The sequence below is a fragment of the Bombina bombina genome, chromosome 8 (genome assembly GCF_027579735.1).
Source record: "Bombina bombina isolate aBomBom1 chromosome 8, aBomBom1.pri, whole genome shotgun sequence".
In the NCBI taxonomy this organism is placed as follows: Eukaryota; Metazoa; Chordata; class Amphibia; order Anura; family Bombinatoridae; genus Bombina; species Bombina bombina.
The window spans coordinates 296,763,506-296,783,636 of NC_069506.1; the positions used below are offsets into that span (position 1 = coordinate 296,763,506).

Below are 20,131 nucleotides of genomic sequence, written 5' to 3' on the forward strand. Positions count from 1 at the left end.
GCCTATGTTCGCTATTACTTATAAAGTACCTCTAATCCAGCCTATGTTCACTATTACTTATAAATTACCTCTAATCCAGCCTATGTTCGCTATTACTTATAAAGTACCTCTAATCCAGCCTATGTTCACTATTACTTATAAATTACCTCTAATCCAGCCTATGTTCACTATTACTTATAAATTACCTCTAATCCAGCCTATGTTCACTATCACTTATAAATTACCTCTAATCCAGCCTATGTTCACTATTACTTATAAATTACCTCTAATCCAGCCTATGTTCACTATCACTTATAAATTACCTCTAATCCAGCCTATGTTCACTATTACTTATAAATTACCTCTAATCCAGCCTATGTTCACTATGACTTATAAATTACCTCTAATCCAGCCTATGTTCACTATTACTTATAAATTACCTCTAATCCAGCCTTTTGTTCAGTATTACTGATAAATAACCTCTAATCTAGCCTATGTTCACTATTACTTATAAATTACCTCTAATCCAGTCTTCTGTTCAGTATTACTTATAAATTACCTCTAATCCAGCCTATGTTCAGTATTACTGATAAATAACCTCTAATCCAGCCTTTGTTCACTATTACTTATAAATAACCTCTAATCCAGCCTATGTTCACTATTACTTATAAATTACCTCTAATCCAGCCTATGTTCACTATTACTTATAAATTACCTCTAATCCAGCCTTTTGTTCAGTATTACTTATACATTACCTCTAATCCAGCCTATGTTCAGTATTACTGATAAATAACCTCTAATCCAGCCTATGTTCACTATTACTTATAAATTACCTCTAATCCAGTCTTTTGTTCAGTATTACTTATAAAACAGAATTTATGCTTACCTGATAAATTACTTTCTCCAACGGTGTGTCCGGTCCACGGCGTCATCCATTACTTGTGTGAATATTCTCTTCCCTAACAGGAAATGGCAAAGAGCACAGCAAAAGCTGTCCATATAGCCCCTCCTCAGGCTCCGCCCCCCAGTCATTCGACCGACGGTTAGGAGAAAAAAAGGAGAAACTATAGGGTGCCGTGGTGACTGTAGTGTATAAAGAAAGAAATTTTTCAAACCTGATTAGGAAACCAGGGCGGGCCGTGGACCGGACACACCGTTGGAGAAAGTAATTTATCAGGTAAGCATAAATTCTGTTTTCTCCAACATTGGTGTGTCCGGTCCACGGCGTCATCCATTACTTGTGGGAACCAATACCAAAGCTTTAGGACACGGATGAAGGGAGGGAGCAAATCAGGTTACCTAAATGGAAGGCACCACGGCTTGCAAAACCTTTCTCCCAAAAATAGACTCCGAAGAAGCATAAGTATCAAATTTGTAGAATTTGGCAAAAGTGTGCAGAGAAGACCAAGTCGCTGCCTTACATATCTGATCAACAGAAGCCTCGTTCTTGTAGGCCCATGTGGAAGCCACAGCCCTAGTAGAGTGAGCTGTGATTCGTTCAGGAGGCTGCCTTCCGGCAGTCTCATAAGCCAATCGGATAATGCTTTTCAGCCAGAAAGAAAGAGAGGTAGCAGTAGCTTTTTGACCTCTCCTCTTACCAGAGTAAACGACAAACAAAGAGGAGGTTTGTCTAAAATCTTTTGTTGCTTCTAAATAGAACTTTAAAGCACAAACTACATCTAAATTGTGTAACAAACGTTCCTTCTTTGAAACTGGATTCGGACACAGAGAAGGAACAACTATTTCCTGGTTAATATTCTTGTTGGAAACAACTTTTGGAAGAAAACCAGGCTTAGTACGCAAAACAACCTTATCTGAATGGAAAACCAGATAGGGTGGATTACACTGCAAAGCAGATAATTCAGAAACTCTTCTAGCAGAAGAAATAGCAACCAAAAACAGAAACTTTCCAAGATAGTAACTTAATATCTATGGAATGTAAAGGTTCAAACGGAACCCCTTGAAGAACTGAAAGAACTAAATTTAGACTCCAAGGAGGAGTAATGGGTCTGTAAACAGGCTTGATTCTGACCAAAGCCTGATCAAAAGCTTGTACATCTGGCACAGCTGCCAGTCGTTTGTGTAACAAGACAGATAAAGCAGAAATCTGTCCCTTTAGAGAACTCGCTGACAACCCTTTATCCAAACCTTCTTGGAGAGAATCTTTGGAATTTTAATCTTACTCCAGGAGAATCCCTTGGATTCACACCAACAGATATATTTTTTCCATATTTTATGATAAATCTTTCTAGTCACAGGTTTCCTGGCTTGGACCAGAGTATCTATCACAGAATTTGAAAACCCACGCTTGGATAAAATCAAGCGTTCAATTTCCAAGCAGTCAGCTGCAGAGAAACTAGATTTGGATGTTCGAATGGACCTTGTACTAGAAGATCCTGTCTCAAAGGTAGCTTCCATGGTGGAGCCGATGACATATTCACCAGGTCTGCATACCAAGTCCTGCGTGGCCACGCAGGAGCTATCAGAATCACCGAGGCCTTCTCCTGTTTGATCCTGGCTATGAGCCTGGGAAGGAGAGGAAACGGTGGAAACACATACGCTAGGTTGAACGACCAAGGCGCCACTAATGCATCCACTAGAGTCGCCTTGGGATCCCTGGATCTGGACCCGTACCAAGGAATCTTGAAGTTCTGACGGGACGCCATCAGATCCATGTCTGGAATGCCCCATAATTGGGTTAACTGGGCAAAGACCTCCGGGTGGAGTTCCCACTCCCCCAGATGGAAAGTCTGACGACTCAGGTAATCTGCCTCCCAGTTGTCTACTCCTGGGATGTGAATTGCAGATAGATGGCAGGAGTGATCCTCCGCCCATTTGATGATCTTGGACACCTCGCTCATCGCCAAGGAACTCTTTGTTCCCCCCTGATGATTGATGTACACAACAGTCGTTATGTTGTCCGAATGAAACCTTATGAACCTGGCTTCCGCTAGTTGAGGCCAAGCCAGGAGCGCATTGAATATTGCTCTTAGTTCCAAAATGTTTATCGGGAGAAGAGACTCTTCCCGAGACCATAGACCCTGAGCTTTCAGAGAGTCCCAGACCGCGCCCCAACCCAAGAGGCTGGCGTCGGTCGTGACAATGACCCACTCCAGTCTGCGGAAACTCATTCCCTGAGACAGGTGGTCCTGGGTCAACCACCAGAGAAGTGAGTCCCTGGTTACCTGGTCTACTTGAATTTGGGGAGACAAGTCTGTATAGTCCCCATTCCACTGTTTGAGCATGCACAGCTGTAATGGTCTTAAATGAATTCGAGCAAAAGGAACCACGTCCATTGCTGCAACCATTAGTCCTATTACTTCCATGCACTGAGCTATGGAGGGCTGAGGAATAGAATGAAGAACTCGACAAGCGTTTAGAAGCTTTATCTTTCTGACTTCTGTCAGGAAGATCTTCATTTCCACAGAATCTATTATTGTTCCCAGAAAAGGAACCCTTGTGGACGGTGACAGTGAACTCTTTTCTATGTTCACCTTCCACCCGTGAGATCTGAGAAAGGCCAACACAATCAATGTCTGTATGAGCCCTTTCTTTGGAAAGAGACGACGCTTGGATTAGGATGTCGTCTAGGTAAGGTGCTACAGCGATGCCCCTCGGCCTTAGGACCGCTAGAAGGGACCCTAGCACCTTTGTGAAAATTCTGGGAGCGGTGGCTAAACCGAATGGAAGAGCCACGAACTGGTAATGTTTGTCCAGAAAGGCGAACCTCAGGAACTGATGATGAGTTTTGTGGATTGGGATATGCAGATACGCATCCTTTAGGTCCACGGTAGTCAAATATTGACCCTGCTGGATTGTCGGCAAGATTGTCCGAATGGTTTCCATTTTGAAAGATGGAACTCTGAGGAACTTGTTTAATATCTTTAAATCCAGAATTGGCCTGAAAGTTCCCTCTTTTTTGGGAACTACAACAGGTTCGAGTAAAACCCTAGACCTTGTTCCCCTGAGGGGACTGGGTTTATCACTCCCATCTTTAATAGGTCTCTTACACAATGTAAGAATGCCTGTTTCTTTATCTGGTCTGAAGATAAGCGAGACAGGTGGAACCTTCCCTTTGGAGGAAGTCCCTTGAACTCTAGCAGGTATCCCTTGGAGACTATCTCCAGTGCCCAGGGATCCGGAACATCTCTTGCCCAAGCCTGAGCAAAGAGAGATAACCTGCCCCCTACTAGAGCCGGTCCCGGATCGGGGGCTACCCCTTCATGCTGTCTTGGTAGCAGCAGTAGGTTTCTTGGTTTGTTTACCCTTGTTCCAGCCTTGCACGGGCTTCCATGCAGGTTTGGGCTGGGCCGCGTTACCGTCTTGTCTAGCGGCAGTGGAGTTATTAGCCGGTCCGTTCCTGATATTGCGAAAGGAACGAAAATTAGACTTGTTCTTAGCCTTAAAAGGCCTATCCTGTGGGAGGGCATGACCCTTACCCCCAGTGATGTCTGAAATAATTTCCTTCAATTCCGGCCCAAAAAGGGTCTTACCCTTGAAAGGAATATTAAGTAACTTAGTCTTGGACGACACATCTGCCGACCAGGATTTTAGCCAAAGCGCCCTCTGCGCTACTATAGCAAAACCTGAGTTTTTCGCCGCCAATTTTGTTATTTGAAAAGCGGCATCCAATATAAAGGAATTAGCTAACTTTAGTGCGTGAATTCTGTCCATGACTTCTTCATAGGAAGTCTCTTTCTGGAGCGACCTTTCTAATTCCTCGAACCAAAAAGACGCTGCTGAGGTGACAGTAATAATACACGTAGCTGGTTGAAGGATGAAACCTTGCTGAACAAAAATCTTTTTAAGCAATCCTTCCAATTTTTTATCCATAGGATCTTTGAAAGCGCAGCTGTCCTCTATAGGAATAGTTGTGCGCTTCGCTAATGTTGAAACAGCTCCCTCGACCTTCGGGACCGTCTGCCATGCGTCCCTTCTAGGGCCTACAATGGGAAACATTTTCTTAAATATAGGAGGTGGGGCAAAGTGTATACCCGGCTTCTCCCACTCCTTATCCACTATGTCCGCTACCCTCTTGGGTATTGGAAAGGCGTCATCGTGCACTGGGACCTCTAAGAATTTGTCCAATTTGCACAACTTCTCTGGTACTACCATAGAATCACAGTCATCCAGAGTAGCTAATAACTCCTTAAGCAAGGCGCGGAGATGTTCTAGCTTAAACTTAAATGCTACTATATCAGGTTCTGCCTGTTGAGAAATTTTTCCTGAGTCAGAAATTTCTCCCTCAGGCAGCCCCTCCCTCACAGCCAATTCCGATTGATGTGAGGGTAAAATAGATAAGGCATCGTCAGCGTCTAATTGTTCATCCTTTTTATCTGTATTTAAAACTGAACAATCACGCTTTCTCTGAAATGCTGGCAGTTTGGATAAAAGATTTGCTATAGAATTATCCACTACTGCTGTTAATTGTTGCATAGAAATAAGTACTGGTGCGCTAGGTGTCGCCTGCGCGGGCAAAGCTGGTGTAGACACAGAAGGAGAGGATGTAGAACTATCCCCACTACCTTCATTAGATGAATCATCTTGGGCAACATTATGAAATGTAACAGAGCTGTCCCTGAGGGGAAAAATGACTGTCATCTAGCATTAGCCTGTGTTGTTAGAAGGAGACTAGTCATACCTGAAGCAGATGAGTCTGCAAACTGTTACCCCCAACTGAAGTTCTCTGGTTTCAACAGTCCTGCGTGGTAACATGGATTTTAGTTACTTGTGCTAAAATCATAGCCCTCTTAAACAGAAATCTTCATCACTTTTCTGTTGTAGAGTAAATAGTACAAGCCAGCACTATTTTAAAATAACAAACTCTTGATAGAAGAAATAAAAACTACAACTAAACACCACAAACTCTTCACCATCCCCGTGGAGATGCTACTTGTTCAGAGCGGCAAAGAGAATGACTGGGGGGCGGAGCCTGAGGAGGGGCTATATGGACAGCTTTTGCTGTGCTCTTTGCCATTTCCTGTTAGGGAAGAGAATATTCCCACAAGTAATGGATGACGCCGTGGACCGGACACACCAATGTTGGAGAAATTACCTCTAATCCAGCCTATGTTCAGTATTACTGATAAATAACCTCTAATCCAGCCTTTGTTCACTATTACTTATAAATAACCTTTAATCCAGGCTTTGTTCACTATTACTTATAAATAACCTTTAATCCAGCCTTTGTTCACTATTACTTATAAATAACCTCTAATCCAGCCTATGTTCAGTATTACTGATAAATTACCTCTAATCCAGCCTATGTTCACTATTACTTAAAATTACCTTTAATCCAATCCCACTAGTCATGATCAAAACACTATTAGTTAACCCAAAAACATAAATTTATTTCCTGGTGGTTTGTCATCATCTACTTCATTCCCTAATCTGAAACAGAAGGAAACTGCTTGAGTGGTTAATGGATTGATTTAATTAGTATCCAATATACAAATGCTGGAAGAACAAAACTGTTTAATACAGAATTTAAAGAGCTCTTAGAAAATCCTTTAAAAAAAGCAGAAACTGAACTGAAGACTCAAACTGTTAATGAAGACTGTGTCACAAGTCAGAGCTCATTATTTAATTGTTTTTAATTAAAGCTTATGTTAAGACCACATGTGCATGTGTAGGTTGCTATGGTAATTCTTTTTCGCAAGTGAGAAAAGAAAAGTTAGGGATAAAAACGTACCTTCCTACTAGCTTGAACCAATGGAAGCGATCATAAAATGGGTCATTGCCAGTAACAGCACTGTCACTATCATCTTGTACATTAGACGCCATTTCTCCAGCTCTGTCGTACATCTCTCGCATCTGCTCCAGACGCAGCCTAGGAACAGAGACAAGGATGTGAACGTTTATGGGGAAAGACTGATACAAGGAATACTATAGACAGGTCTAAAGTGACAAAAGGGCTACTGAGGCACTATGGGTGAGAGATTAGTGCTGGAAGCAATACCAGACAGCAGACACATGCCTGAGTTTTTCAATTGACCAGTAGTGCGTGGCTCCATTTTTCAGGTCCTGCACCTCAACAGCAACAACTGTTCGGGGAAAAGGCTCATCTTCTGGTAGTTTCTCTGCCTCAGGGGGTAGAAGCTCAGGGGGCAATGGGGAGTACAGAGTGTCCGTCAGTAACACAAACTGGAACTGGACCTGAATGTGAACACAGGAGAAGAATATGATAAGCAAAATGTAAAGGTTGGGATTCATCGATGACACACAGCAATTATATTTGAGCCAAATTCTTCCAGATTATTTGGTTTGATTGATTCTTACTTGCCCAAGTACTTGCACTGTGGCTTTTCACAAGCCATCTAAATTCTGTTAAACTTAAACCTAACCCAACCACAAAAAAAAGCTTCAACTTTTACGTCAATCTCACCCTATTCAAATGTTTAAATTCTTGTTGCACCTATATTATGGCATCCATAAACTCATGTGCATGCTCCCATTAAAGTTCATCTGTCTATCCATTTAAATTCCTCTTCTAAATAAACCTCTCATACACAAAAACAATGTTATATGTAACAATCTATTTGAGTTCATCATTTATACTTTGTCTTTCCAATATATGAAAAAAACAACATAAATTCCCACCTTCTTCTTCAGTTCAACACTGACAGCATTTGCTTCCTTTAGGTAAACTGCATTGCCCCACAGAAGGTCCCTTAATGATGTGAACTGATGATGTTTCCATTTCTTAAATGCCCACTGTGCCAGCTCAAACTCATGCTGGGTCCACGGAACTGCAAGTACAGGACTAACCGGCTTAGGAAATATACAACCTTATACAGAACAACACCTTTATGTATCTAGATTACATTTTTTTCTGTTTAATTCTAGCTATGACACCCTTGTTGACCATTCTTGTTATCTGAGGTTCATAGTTACACAAACTCAGCTGGATTTAAGGTCCTTATTATTTATTTATTATCAGGTATTTGTAGAGCGCCAACAGTTTCCGCAGCGCACAAAGTGGTCACCCATATTCTTCACAGAAGAGCTAATTTATGACTATGGATTATGTTTTTATTCAGATTCAAACACTTTTATGCGTAAAATGTTTATATATATATGGTTGAGATAATGGTGACAATCTAACCCTCTGAATATTACTAAATCTATCAAAAAGCAAACTGAACTAATATTTCTGATATAACACTGGGCTGAGATGATATTAAGTTCCTCATATCCATATAATCAGGAAATTATTAACCCATAAGTCAGGACTGGTAAAATGAAGAAATAAATAAAGCCTTAGAAGCTGGGATGATGCAAGTTATGACATAGTTAATATACCTGTATACATGTTATTAATTGCCTGTAGATAGGATTCCTAATGTCAGGCATGTATATACCTTTAAAAAGTATACTTCCAAAATGTAACTTCAAACTTTGTTATATCTCTATCTATACTTTATTGTATAAGTAAAATATGAAAATAAATAAAATGGTGTGAAGACCGCCTCCCACCTGGTTCTAATAGGGCACTGTACTGTAAACTTTCTCCCCTTTAATGTGTTCACAATAATTAATTTTTACCTGCTGGAGTGCATTAAATTGTTTCAAAATAGCTCATTTACCTTTATTTTATCATGTGAAATAGCTGTTTTTGCTTGTTGCAATCGCCCCCTATACTGAAAATTTAAATACTACAGTATTAGTTACAGAAAATCTACTGTATGTAAAAAAAAAAAAAAAGCAGCAAAAATCAACCTCCTAGTGGGGGTTGTGAGAGACAAGCCCATTTGAAAGGGTGTTCCTGCAGCTGCTTTAAATATAATGAACTCTTATCCTCTGCTTGTCTAAGTACAATGTATTTCTAAGTTTAGTGAGCCTCATTTACAAAGCTGTCTTATGCTAGAATGGGGGGGGAGGTCTGTAATTCAGAAGAAGTGATAAATATTTTCAGCTAGAATAAACTATAGCAATCACTAATATCAATCAATCCTAATTGCTATTGCTCCTAAAATAAAGATACAAATATTTACAGAGCTTATAGTGAATGTGCGTCTATAAACTCTCATGGAACTTTCTGCACTCAAATGTTCCTGAAAGATATATTCTCACCTTCCTCTTCCTCCTCCTCCTCTTCTTCAGTGGTTTCTGCCGTCAAAGAACGAGTTTCCACTTGTTTCTGCAGGGCCTGCAATTTACTCTCATAATCCTGCGGATGGAGAGAAAGGATGTGTAGAAGAGACAGAAAAGACTTTGGAGATGGTGGTTTGTGGGGGGGGGGGGGGATACAGAGGTGGCAGCAGTGCAGGAGAGAGGCCGTAACAAAGTTGAAGATGTAACACAGACCATGGAGAGGGACTGCATAAAACATTGTTAACAACAGTCATTTTCTCCTACACCAAAAATGATCAGTTAAACCACTAAACCAAACACCTCTTGTGTAAACTGATTATACTGCCTGATAAAGCCTAGAATGCCAGAACTGACACTCTAGTTTACTCATATCTGATAGTATAATTTAATAATCCTCAGGGACAGTGTCATGCACAGCCCAAGCATTTGTTAATTTATGGTTTATAAACCAATGTTACAACTTGATGGATCTCTCTTAATACTGCTTCTGCTTTTCTACTCATAGGTTCTTTAAATGAGGAGCTCAACTACATATTACATGATTGGGTACAAACTTTCCAGGCTAATAGAATCTTTGAGGAGAATGAGTGCAGTACTTACTAGTGTGATCAGAAACAAAAGATGGGACATGATAAACTTTTTCCCATTTTCACCTGGCCTAGAAATAAGTTTGAAACTTTTAAAGGCTCTATAGTTTCAACTGTCCCAAGTATTATTTTTTTTTGGCCTGATTAGTAAGAAATAAAGCAAAAAAAAACTTGTATTGTTTCTTTGGCTACCTAATCTTGAGTGAGAACTGGAAGAATTTAATTTGTCTGTGAATGTTAAGCATCCAGAAAGGTCCTATATTTAAACTTTTTAGATATTAGATTATGTGAGTGGGAACATATTGAATGCTTGGCCCTGTGTACATGATTCCTCCCTGAGAAAAGCTAGACAATTCCCATGAACAATTATGCATTAAGAAATATGGCAACACGTATGCTTAAATAAGTGTACGTGGTAAGCTCTCATTGGGGACAGGAGAATAGAATAAAGGATTTCTCAAGTTTCAGCTGACTGGGTTTTCCTGTGACACAAACTAGGAGAGGCAGAGGAGAAGAGTGAGAGCAAGAAGCTTTATTATATGGTTATGAAGCATGTTCTGCATAAAGGAAAAGAGTGCTCTCACTGTGGCCCCTGACTCTAGGCTGTAGAAAAGTGTTGTTAACACAGGTGTTAAGCTTACAACGTGTAATGAAGACTTGTCAGGAAAGGGATAAATGAGACGAAATTCTAATGAACTGAAAAAAAGGTTCCTGTATTGTAGTATTTGCCATGAGAGCGGAGAACATTCCCCATGAATACCCTGATGGCTACAGGTAACATCATTTAGGACACTACACCTCCAAATAAATAATATCAAAATCCTATATTTTATTGCTACAGAAAATGTGGCTTTAACATGTAATGTAAATGATTTACAACTGATAGAATTGCCTCCTGCTCTGAGGTCCCTGGAAACTGTCCTCTGCTTCCTAGTGTGGGAAGAGGAAGAAGAAGAAGAAGAAGAAAAATAGTAACCCCAAGACAGTCATTAATAGCTAGTAATAATGTAGGAGAGAATCAACAAAGACAGTAATACAGGAACTGACAGCAAGAATAAAATGTGCCCTGTCCTACCTAAGCAGCAAAATGCAATTGAAATTCTGGAACAGCAGGATATTGTCATGCAAGAAGTCCTGCACCCTCGTCTACCTACACGCTGGAGGCACACATCTCTCTCCAGGAAGGGACTAATGCTGCTTATTTGCTACAGAAATCCTGTAAATGATAAAAAGGGACATAAACTTGTATATCATATGGAAGTTGTCTGAGCTACTCTGCACTAAGTTACACTCATATTATGAAAGGGAAAAATAAAGGCAGGATCCACTAAATGGTTTCACTGGAGCTTCCTGATAATATTTGTAGGCAAATGTTGTCACTCTTTAATTTGATCACCAGATTGTTACAGTCACATTTTGCATAATTAGAAGGGAGGCTCTCACGAGGCACAAGCCTTCTACTGAATGAATCATCTGCTGCAGGTAGACCTGATGAGTGTAATATGGAAATCTGTACAAAGAGGGTTAACTCTGTTCTTGATCTGGGAGAAAACAGAAAACTGTACAAGCTGTAAAAGAGTATGAAGACTTCAGATAACTAGAGATTCCCACGGACTTTTGACTCCACGTGACATTAGGTTAAGCAGTCAAAAGTATATCAAACAGAAGAGTCACTGAGTACAAGCGCATATAGATCTCACCATCCTTAGGATAACGAAGTAGATAAATCTGTAGTAATTTATTTTTCCCGGCACACTGGAGAGTGGGCGTGTAGAAAACACAATATCAATGCTGCTAAAAGCGTGTCCACTTCACACACCAAAACGATCAGAGGAAACCAAGAGAAAAATCGCACTGGAACATCATAGGGTAGTCCACACGAGAAGTAAAACATAAAAAAAAATCAGCACACAGTAAAATCAAACATGGTCAGGTAGACAGACACACCTGCAGACGCGTTTCGTGCACAAGTGCACTTGGTCACTGCAGTGACCAAGTGCGCATGTGCATGAAACGCGTCTGCAGGTGTGTCTGTCTGCCTGACCATGTTTGATTTTACTGTCTGCTGAATTTTTTAACTTGTTTTTACTGTGAAACAATTTTTTAGATGTTTTACTTCTCGTGTGGACTACTTTATGATGTTCCAGTGCGCTTTTTCTCTTGGTTTCCTCTAAGCAGTCAAAAGTGATGAATTTACATTTGCAAGTACCAGGAAAACATTTGTAATGTAATTCATGCATAAATAGGATGAAAATATCATTTTAATGATGACCTGAAGCATTCTTATACTCTAGTTATGCTTTCACACAATGTTAACTTGGAGAACACATTTTCTGCCCTTTTCCTAAATCATAGTTCTCCTGACTTCTATCAATTGCAAAACAAAGTAGCGTAGGGGAAACTTCTGAGAACTAAAGTAGACAAAAGATAATAATGTGACATTACACAGTATTAAAATGCTGACCTTTCCCTTCTTATAGTTGTATAAAGGGTGGTCACAGATCAAATTCTGAGCAGGGTGGATTTCTTTAAATCAGATCGATTTAAAGCACAAATTTAAATCACTAGTCAGTAGGACTATTTAAATCATGATTTTCTACATAAAAGCTCTTATTTTTAGAATAATAACTTTTCCGATTATTTTTCAGGCCAGATTACAAGTGGAGCTGTACACTCGCACACTAACTCTGCTAGAAGTAACCTTTTTGTGCGTCGGGTAACGCTCATATTACAAGTTAAAAGTAAAACATTTTTGCTCGCACACTAACCGATGCGCACAAAAAGCCGAAGTTAGGATATCGCACGTGCGTTTAAGTATTCCCCCATAGAAATCAATGGAGCAAAAAAAAATGGAAAACAACCTAACACACCACTCGCGCACAAACATGATCGCATATTCTCAAGTTCGTTAACCTTTCACATAGCAGAATATGTTCTTTTTATTCATAAATACATATTTCTATATATATGATGGTATGTTGATACAATATATATCTATACATGATTATATATAGGTATAGATATATACATATATATGAATATCTATTTATAAATACATAGAACATATTCTATTATGTGCAGAACATTAGAATGTAAAATAGTTACAGTAAATACACAGTTAAACACTTTATTAAATATGAATATTGCATAGTGCGCCACTCGTAATCTATGCCCTATTAGAATTACATAGATAATTTGATAAATATTTTAATTGTACTTTATTGGAAGGAGAAAAATCATTAACTTAAAGGGACAGTCAAGTAAAAAAAAAAACTTTCATGATTTAAATAGGGCATGTCATTTTAAACAACTTTCCAATTTACTTTTGTTACCATTTTTGGTTTGTTCTCTTGGTATTCTTAGTTGAAAGCTAAACCTAGGAGGTTCATATGCTCATTTTTTAGACCTTGAAGGCCGCCTCTAATCTGAAAGCATTTTGACAGTTTTTCACCACTAGAGGGCGTTAGTTCATGTGTTACATATAGATAACATTGAGCTCAGGCACGTGAAGCTCCTAGGAGTCAGCACTGATTGGCTAAAAATGCAAGTCTGTCAAAATAACTGAAATAAAGGGGCAATCTGCAGAGGCATAGATACAAGGTAATTACAGAGGTAAAAAGTATATTATTATAACTGTGTTGGTTACGCAAAACTGGGGAATGGGTAATAAAGGGTTTATCTGTGTTTACTGTCCATTTAATAACAATTTAAATAGTTTAATGTAACTAAAACAATACCACCATAGGTTTCACTTTAATTTTTAATGCGTGCCCCTCCCTACTCACACTTAAGGTCCTTTTGCAGATCTATTCCACTCCAAATACTCTTCTATTCGGCGAGCTTCTTGAAACTTTAGTAAGGGACTGATTTTGTGTACATAGAATTGCAGGGGAACAGTGGGATTAAAGGGACAGTAAATTTAAAATTGAAATGTAATGGTTCAGATAGACCATACAATTGTAAACAACTTTCCAATGTACTTCAATTTTATAATTTACTTTGTACTTGGTTATCCTTTGTTGAAAAGCATACTTATAGATCACAAAAGCAGGCTGCCATCTTGATGACAAAATCTGGCTGACATCTAGAGCACAAGAGATGGCTGCCATCTAGTTCACACGAGCTGGCTGCCATCTAGATTACAAAGAGTTAGATGCCATCTAGATGACAAGAGCTGGCTGCCATCTAGATGACAAGAGCTGGCTGCCATCTAGATGACAAGAGCTGGCTGCCATCTAGATGACAAGAGCTGGCTGCCATCTAGATGACAAGAGCTGGCTGCCATCTAGATGACAAGAGCTGGCTGCCATCTAGATGACAAGAGCTGGCTACCATCTAGATGACAAGAGCTGGCTGCCATCTAGATGACAAAAGCAGGCTGCCATCTAGAGCACAAGAGATGGCTGCCATCTAGAGCACAAGAGATGGCTGCCATCTAGAGCACAAGAGATGGCTGCCATCTAGAGCACAAGAGATGGCTGCCATCTAGTTCACACGAGCTGGCTGCCATCTAGATGACAAGAGCTGGCTGCCATCTTGATGACCAAATTTGACTACATCTAGATAACAAGAGCTGGCTGCCATCTAGATGACAAGAGCTGGCTGCCATCTAGATGACAAGAGCTGGCTGCCATCTAGATGACAAGAGCTGGCTGCCATCTAGATGACAAGAGCTGGCTGCCATCTAGATGACAAGAGCTGGATGCCATCTAGATGACAAAATCTGGCTGCCATCTATAGCACAAGAGCTTGCTGCCTTATAGATCACAAGAGCAGGCTGCCATCTAGATGACAAGAATGGGCTGCCATGTTTATCACAAAATATAGATGTAACCTAGATCACAAGAGCAGGCTGCCATCTAGATCCCAATAGCGGGCTGCAATCTAGATCCCAATAGCTGGCTGCCAGCTAGATCACAAGAGCTGACTGACATTTAGTTCACAAGAGCGGGCTGCCATCTAGATGACAAGAGCTGGCTGCCATCTAGAGCACAAGACCTGGCTGCCATCAAGAGCACAAGACCTGGCTGCTATCTAGATGACAAAATCTGGCTGCCATTTAGATGACAAGAGCTGGCTGCCATCTAGATGACAAGAGCTGGCTGCCATATAGATCACAAAAGCAGGCTGCCATCTTGATGACAAAATCTGGCTGCCATCTTGATGACAAAATCTGGCTGCCAACTAGAGCACAAGAGATGGCTGCCATCTAGTTCACACAAGCTGGCTGCCATCTAGATTACAAAGAGTTAGATGCTATCTAGATGACAAGAGCTGGCTGCCATCTAGATGACAAGAGCTGGCTGCCATATAGATCACAAAAGCAGGCTGCCAGCTTGATGACAAAATCTGGCTGCCATCTAGAGCACAAGAGATGGCTGCCATCTAGTTCACACGAGCTGGCTGCCATCTAGATTACAAAGAGTTAGATGCCTTCTAGATGACAAGAGCTTGCTGCCATCTTGATGACAAGAGCTGGCAGCCATCTAGATGACAAAAGCAGGCTGCCATCTAGAGTACAAGAGATGGCTACCATCTAGAGCACAATAGATGGCTGCCCTCTAGATCACAATAGATGGCTGCCATCTAGATCACAAAGAGTTAGATGCCATCTAGATGACAAAAGCAGGCTGCCATCTAGATGACAAAAGCAGGCTGCCATCTTGATAACAAAATCTGGCTGCCAACTAGAGCACAAGAGATGGCTGCCATCTAGTTCACACAAGCTGGCTGCCATCTAGATTACAAAGAGTTAGATGCTATCTAGATGACAAGAGCTGGCTGCCATCTAGATGACAAGAGCTGGCTGCCATATAGATCACAAAAGCAGGCTGCCAGCTTGATGACAAAATCTGGCTGCCATCTAGAGCACAAGAGATGGCTGCCATCTAGATGACAAGAGCTGGCTGCCATCTAGATGACAAGAGCTGGCTGCCATCTAGATGACAAGAGCTGGCTGCCATCTAGATGACAAGAGCTGGCTGCCATCTAGATGACAAGAGCTGGCTGCCATCTAGATGACAAGAGCTGGCTGCCATCTAGATGACAAAAGCAGGCTGCCATCTAGAGCACAAGAGATGGCTGCCATCTAGAGCACAATAGATGGCTGCCATCTAGAGCACAAGAGATGGCTGCCATCTAGAGCACAAGAGATGGCTGCCATCTAGTTCACACGAGCTGGCTGCCATCTAGATGACAAGAGCTGGCTGCCATCTAGATGACAAGAGCTGGCTGCCATCTTGATGACCAAATTTGACTACATCTAGATAACAAGAGCTGGCTGCCATCTAGATAACAAGAGCTGGCTGCCATCTAGATGACAAGAGCTGGCTGCCATCTAGATGACAAGAGCTGGCTGCCATCTAGATGACAAGAGCTGGCTGCCATCTAGATGACAAGAGCTGGATGCCATCTAGATGACAAAATCTGGCTGCCATCTATAGCACAAGAGCTTGCTGCCTTATAGATCACAAGAGCAGGCTGCCATCTAGATGACAAGAATGGGCTGCCATGTTTATCACAAAAGATAGATGTAACCTAGATCACAAGAGCAGGCTGCCATCTAGATCCCAATAGCGGGCTGCAATCTAGATCCCAATAGCTGGCTGCCAGCTAGATCACAAGAGCTGACTGACATTTAGTTCACAAGAGCGGGCTGCCATCTAGATGACAAGAGCTGGCTGCCATCTAGAGCACAAGACCTGGCTGCCATCAAGAGCACATGACCTGGCTGCTATCTAGATGACAAAATCTGGCTGCCATTTAGATGACAAGAGCTGGCTGCCATCTAGATGACAAGAGCTGGCTGCCATATAGATCACAAAAGCAGGCTGCCATCTTGATGACAAAATCTGGCTGCCATCTTGATGACAAAATCTGGCTGCCAACTAGAGCACAAGAGATGGCTGCCATCTAGTTCACACAAGCTGGCTGCCATCTAGATTACAAAGAGTTAGATGCTATCTAGATGACAAGAGCTGGCTGCCATCTAGATGACAAGAGCTGGCTGACATATAGATCACAAAAGCAGGCTGCCAGCTTGATGACAAAATCTGGCTGCCATCTAGAGCACAAGAGATGGCTGCCATCTAGTTCACACGAGCTGGCTGCCATCTAGATTACAAAGAGTTAGATGCCTTCTAGATGACAAGAGCTTGCTGCCATCTTGATGACAAGAGCTGGCAGCCATCTAGATGACAAAAGCAGGCTGCCATCTAGAGTACAAGAGATGGCTACCATCTAGAGCACAATAGATGGCTGCCCTCTAGATCACAATAGATGGCTGCCATCTAGATCACAAAGAGTTAGATGCCATCTAGATGACAAAAGCAGGCTGCCATCTAGATGACAAAAGCAGGCTGCCATCTTGATGACAAAATCTGGCTGCCAACTAGAGCACAAGAGATGGCTGCCATCTAGTTCACACAAGCTGGCTGCCATCTAGATTACAAAGAGTTAGATGCTATCTAGATGACAAGAGCTGGCTGCCATCTAGATGACAAGAGCTGGCTGCCATATAGATCACAAAAGCAGGCTGCCAGCTTGATGACAAAATCTGGCTGCCATCTAGAGCACAAGAGATGGCTGCCATCTAGTTCACACGAGCTGGCTGCCATCTAGGTTACAAAGAGTTAGATGCCATCTAGTTGACAAGAGGTTTGCTGCCATCTTGATGACAAGAGCTGGCAGCCATCTAGATGACAAAAGCAGGCTGCCATCTAGAGTACAAGAGATGGCTACCATCTAGTTCACATGAGAAGGCTGCCCTCTAGATGACAAGAGCTGGCTGCCATTTTGATGACTAAATTTGACTGCCATCTAGATGACAAGAGCTGGCTGCCATCTAGATGACAAGAGCTGGCTGCCATCTAGATGACAAGAGCTGGCTGCCATCTAGATGACAAGAGCTGGCTGCCATCTAGATGACAGGAGCTGGCTGCCATATAGATGACAAAATCTGGCTGCCATATAGTGCACAAGAGCTGACTGCTATCTAGAGCACAATAGATGGCTGCCATCTAGATCACAAAGAGTTAGATGCCATCTAGATGACAAGAGCTGGCTGCCATCTGGATTGCAAGAGCTGGATACCATATAGAGCACGAGAGCAGGCTGCCATCTAGATGACAAAATCTGGCTGCCATCTAGATGACAAGAGTTGGCTGTCATCTAGATAACAAGAGCTGGCTGCCATCTGGATCACAAGAGCTGGATGCCATCTGGATCACAAGAGCTAGATGCCATATAGATCCCAAGAGCAGGCTGCCATCTATATGACAAAATCAGGCTGCCAACTAGATCACAAGAGCTGGCTGCCATCTAGAGCACAAGAACTTGCTGCCATCTAGAGCACAAGAGTGGGCTGCCATCTAGATGACACAATCTGCCTGCCAACTAGATGACAAGAGCTGGCTGCCATCTAGAGCACAAGAGTGGGCTGCCATCTAGATGGCAAGAACTGGCTGCCATCTAGATAAAACAAGATGCCTGCCATCTAGAGAACAAGAGATAACTCCCATCTAGATGACAAGAGCTGGCTGCCATCTAGATGACAAAATCTGGCTGCCATTGAGATGACAAGAGCTGGCGGCCATCTAGATGACAAGAGCTGGCTGCCATCTAGAGCACAAGAGCTGGCTGCCATCTAGATGACAAGAGATGCCTGCCATCTAGAGAACAAGATATGGCTCCCATCTAGATCACAAGAGCTGGCTGCCATCTAGATGACAAGAGCTGGCTGTCATCTAAACCACAAGAGCTGGCTGCCATCTAGATCACAAGAGCTGGCTTCCATCAAGCAGTGTTAATTTTGATGGCAAGTTTCAATTTAGTCTTAGTCTTTTGACTAAAATGCCATTTTAGTTTTAGTCGTATTTTAGTCATCTGAATTGTTTTAGTTTTAGTCTAGTTTTAGTCGACTGAATCTCCAGTAGATTTTAGTCGACTAAATCTCCAGTAGATTTAGTCGACTAGTCTACTAAAATCTAAGGGGTGCAGTTAAAGTGTAATGCATTATTTAAACAATATAAAAACTTTAACAGTTCTCTGTTAATAATTAAAACAAGTATCAAGTAACAACACAACAAAAAGTTTCTGCAGCTAGCACAGGCACAGCATAGGTTATGCTTATTTCTATAGGAAGAATCATTTGATTGTTCAAAGATTCGAAAAATTTTCGGCAACGATATTAGCACTGCTCTAGAACTTCCAAACTTATTATATACTCCTGGAGTAAAGGTTTATTAAGCTGTTTTTATTTATAGTATTAAGGTTTGAACATGCAATACAGATTTAACAGATTTAACTGTTGTGGTATATAACATGTCTTTATTTTATTTAAAATTGAATAAAATGAAGTTTCGTAAATTTTACAAAAGAGCAGTAATTGGATATGGATTGATTATAACAACTTTCATAAAATGTTTTCGTCAGCAAATTTTGATTTAGTTTTAGTCATAGTCTTTTGACTAAAATGTAATTTTGATTTAGTTTTAGTCATAGTCTTTTGACTAAAATGCCATTTTAGTTTTAGTCGTATTTTAGTCATTAGAATTTCTTTCGTTTTATAGTCATTTTAGTCTAGTTTTAGTCGACGAAATTAACACTGCCATCAAGAGCACAAAAGATGGCTGCCATCTAGATGACAAGAGCTGGCTGCCATTGAGATGACAAGAGCTGGCTGCCATTTAGATCACTAGATGGCTGCCATCTAGATAACAAGAGCTGGCTGCCATTGAGATGACAAGAGCTGTCTGCCATCTAGATGACAAGAACTGGCTGCCATCTAGATGAAAAGAGCTGGCTGCTATCTAGATCAGGGTTCTTCAAACCATGGGTTGGGACCCATTATTGGGTCACAACACAATGTTTACTGGGTCGCGGCTTGTGTGTGTGTTGTATGAGAGTGTGTGTGTGTAATATCAAAATGTGTGTGGTGTTTGTGTCTGTTGTAAGAGTGTGTGGTGTTTGTGTCTGTTGAATAAGAGTGTGTGTATGTGGTGTGTCTGTTGAATAAGAGTGTGTGTGTGTGTGGTGTGTCTGTTGAATAAGAGTGTGTGTGTGTGGTTTGTCTGTTGCATGAGAGTGGGTATTATTACGTTTTACAACACTTTGAAGCTTGACTACAATCAGGAGTAAAGTACACATATAGTCACTTTGCAAAAATTGCAGCTATCTTGTTGTATATTAGTTACTAATATTTTCAAAGTATAAAAATAGGGTTGCAAAGCTATGTGGTATTATGACACTGGGTCTTGGGGAAAAAAGTTTGAAGAACCTTGATCTAGATGACAAGCTGGCTGCCATCTAAATCACAAGAGCTGGCTTCCATCAAGAGATGGCTGCCATCTAGATGACAAGAGCTGGTTGCCATTGAGATGACAAGAGCTGGCTGCCATCTAGATCACAAGAGCTGGCTGACATTGAGATGACAAGAGCTGGCTGCCATCTGGATGACAAGAGCTGTCTGCCAT

General features: G+C 41.2%; 1 protein-coding gene across 1 annotated transcript in view; it reads right to left on the reverse strand.

Annotated features, from left to right (window-relative positions):
• The window catches only part of KIF1B (kinesin family member 1B), a 397,419-nt gene that overhangs the window by 112,075 nt on the left and 265,213 nt on the right, over positions 1-20,131 (reverse strand). Inside the window, 4 exon segments of the mRNA XM_053691490.1 lie at positions 6,671-6,808; positions 6,956-7,134; positions 7,579-7,727; positions 9,052-9,148. Coding sequence (XP_053547465.1) covers positions 6,671-6,808; positions 6,956-7,134; positions 7,579-7,727; positions 9,052-9,148 — 563 coding nt within the window.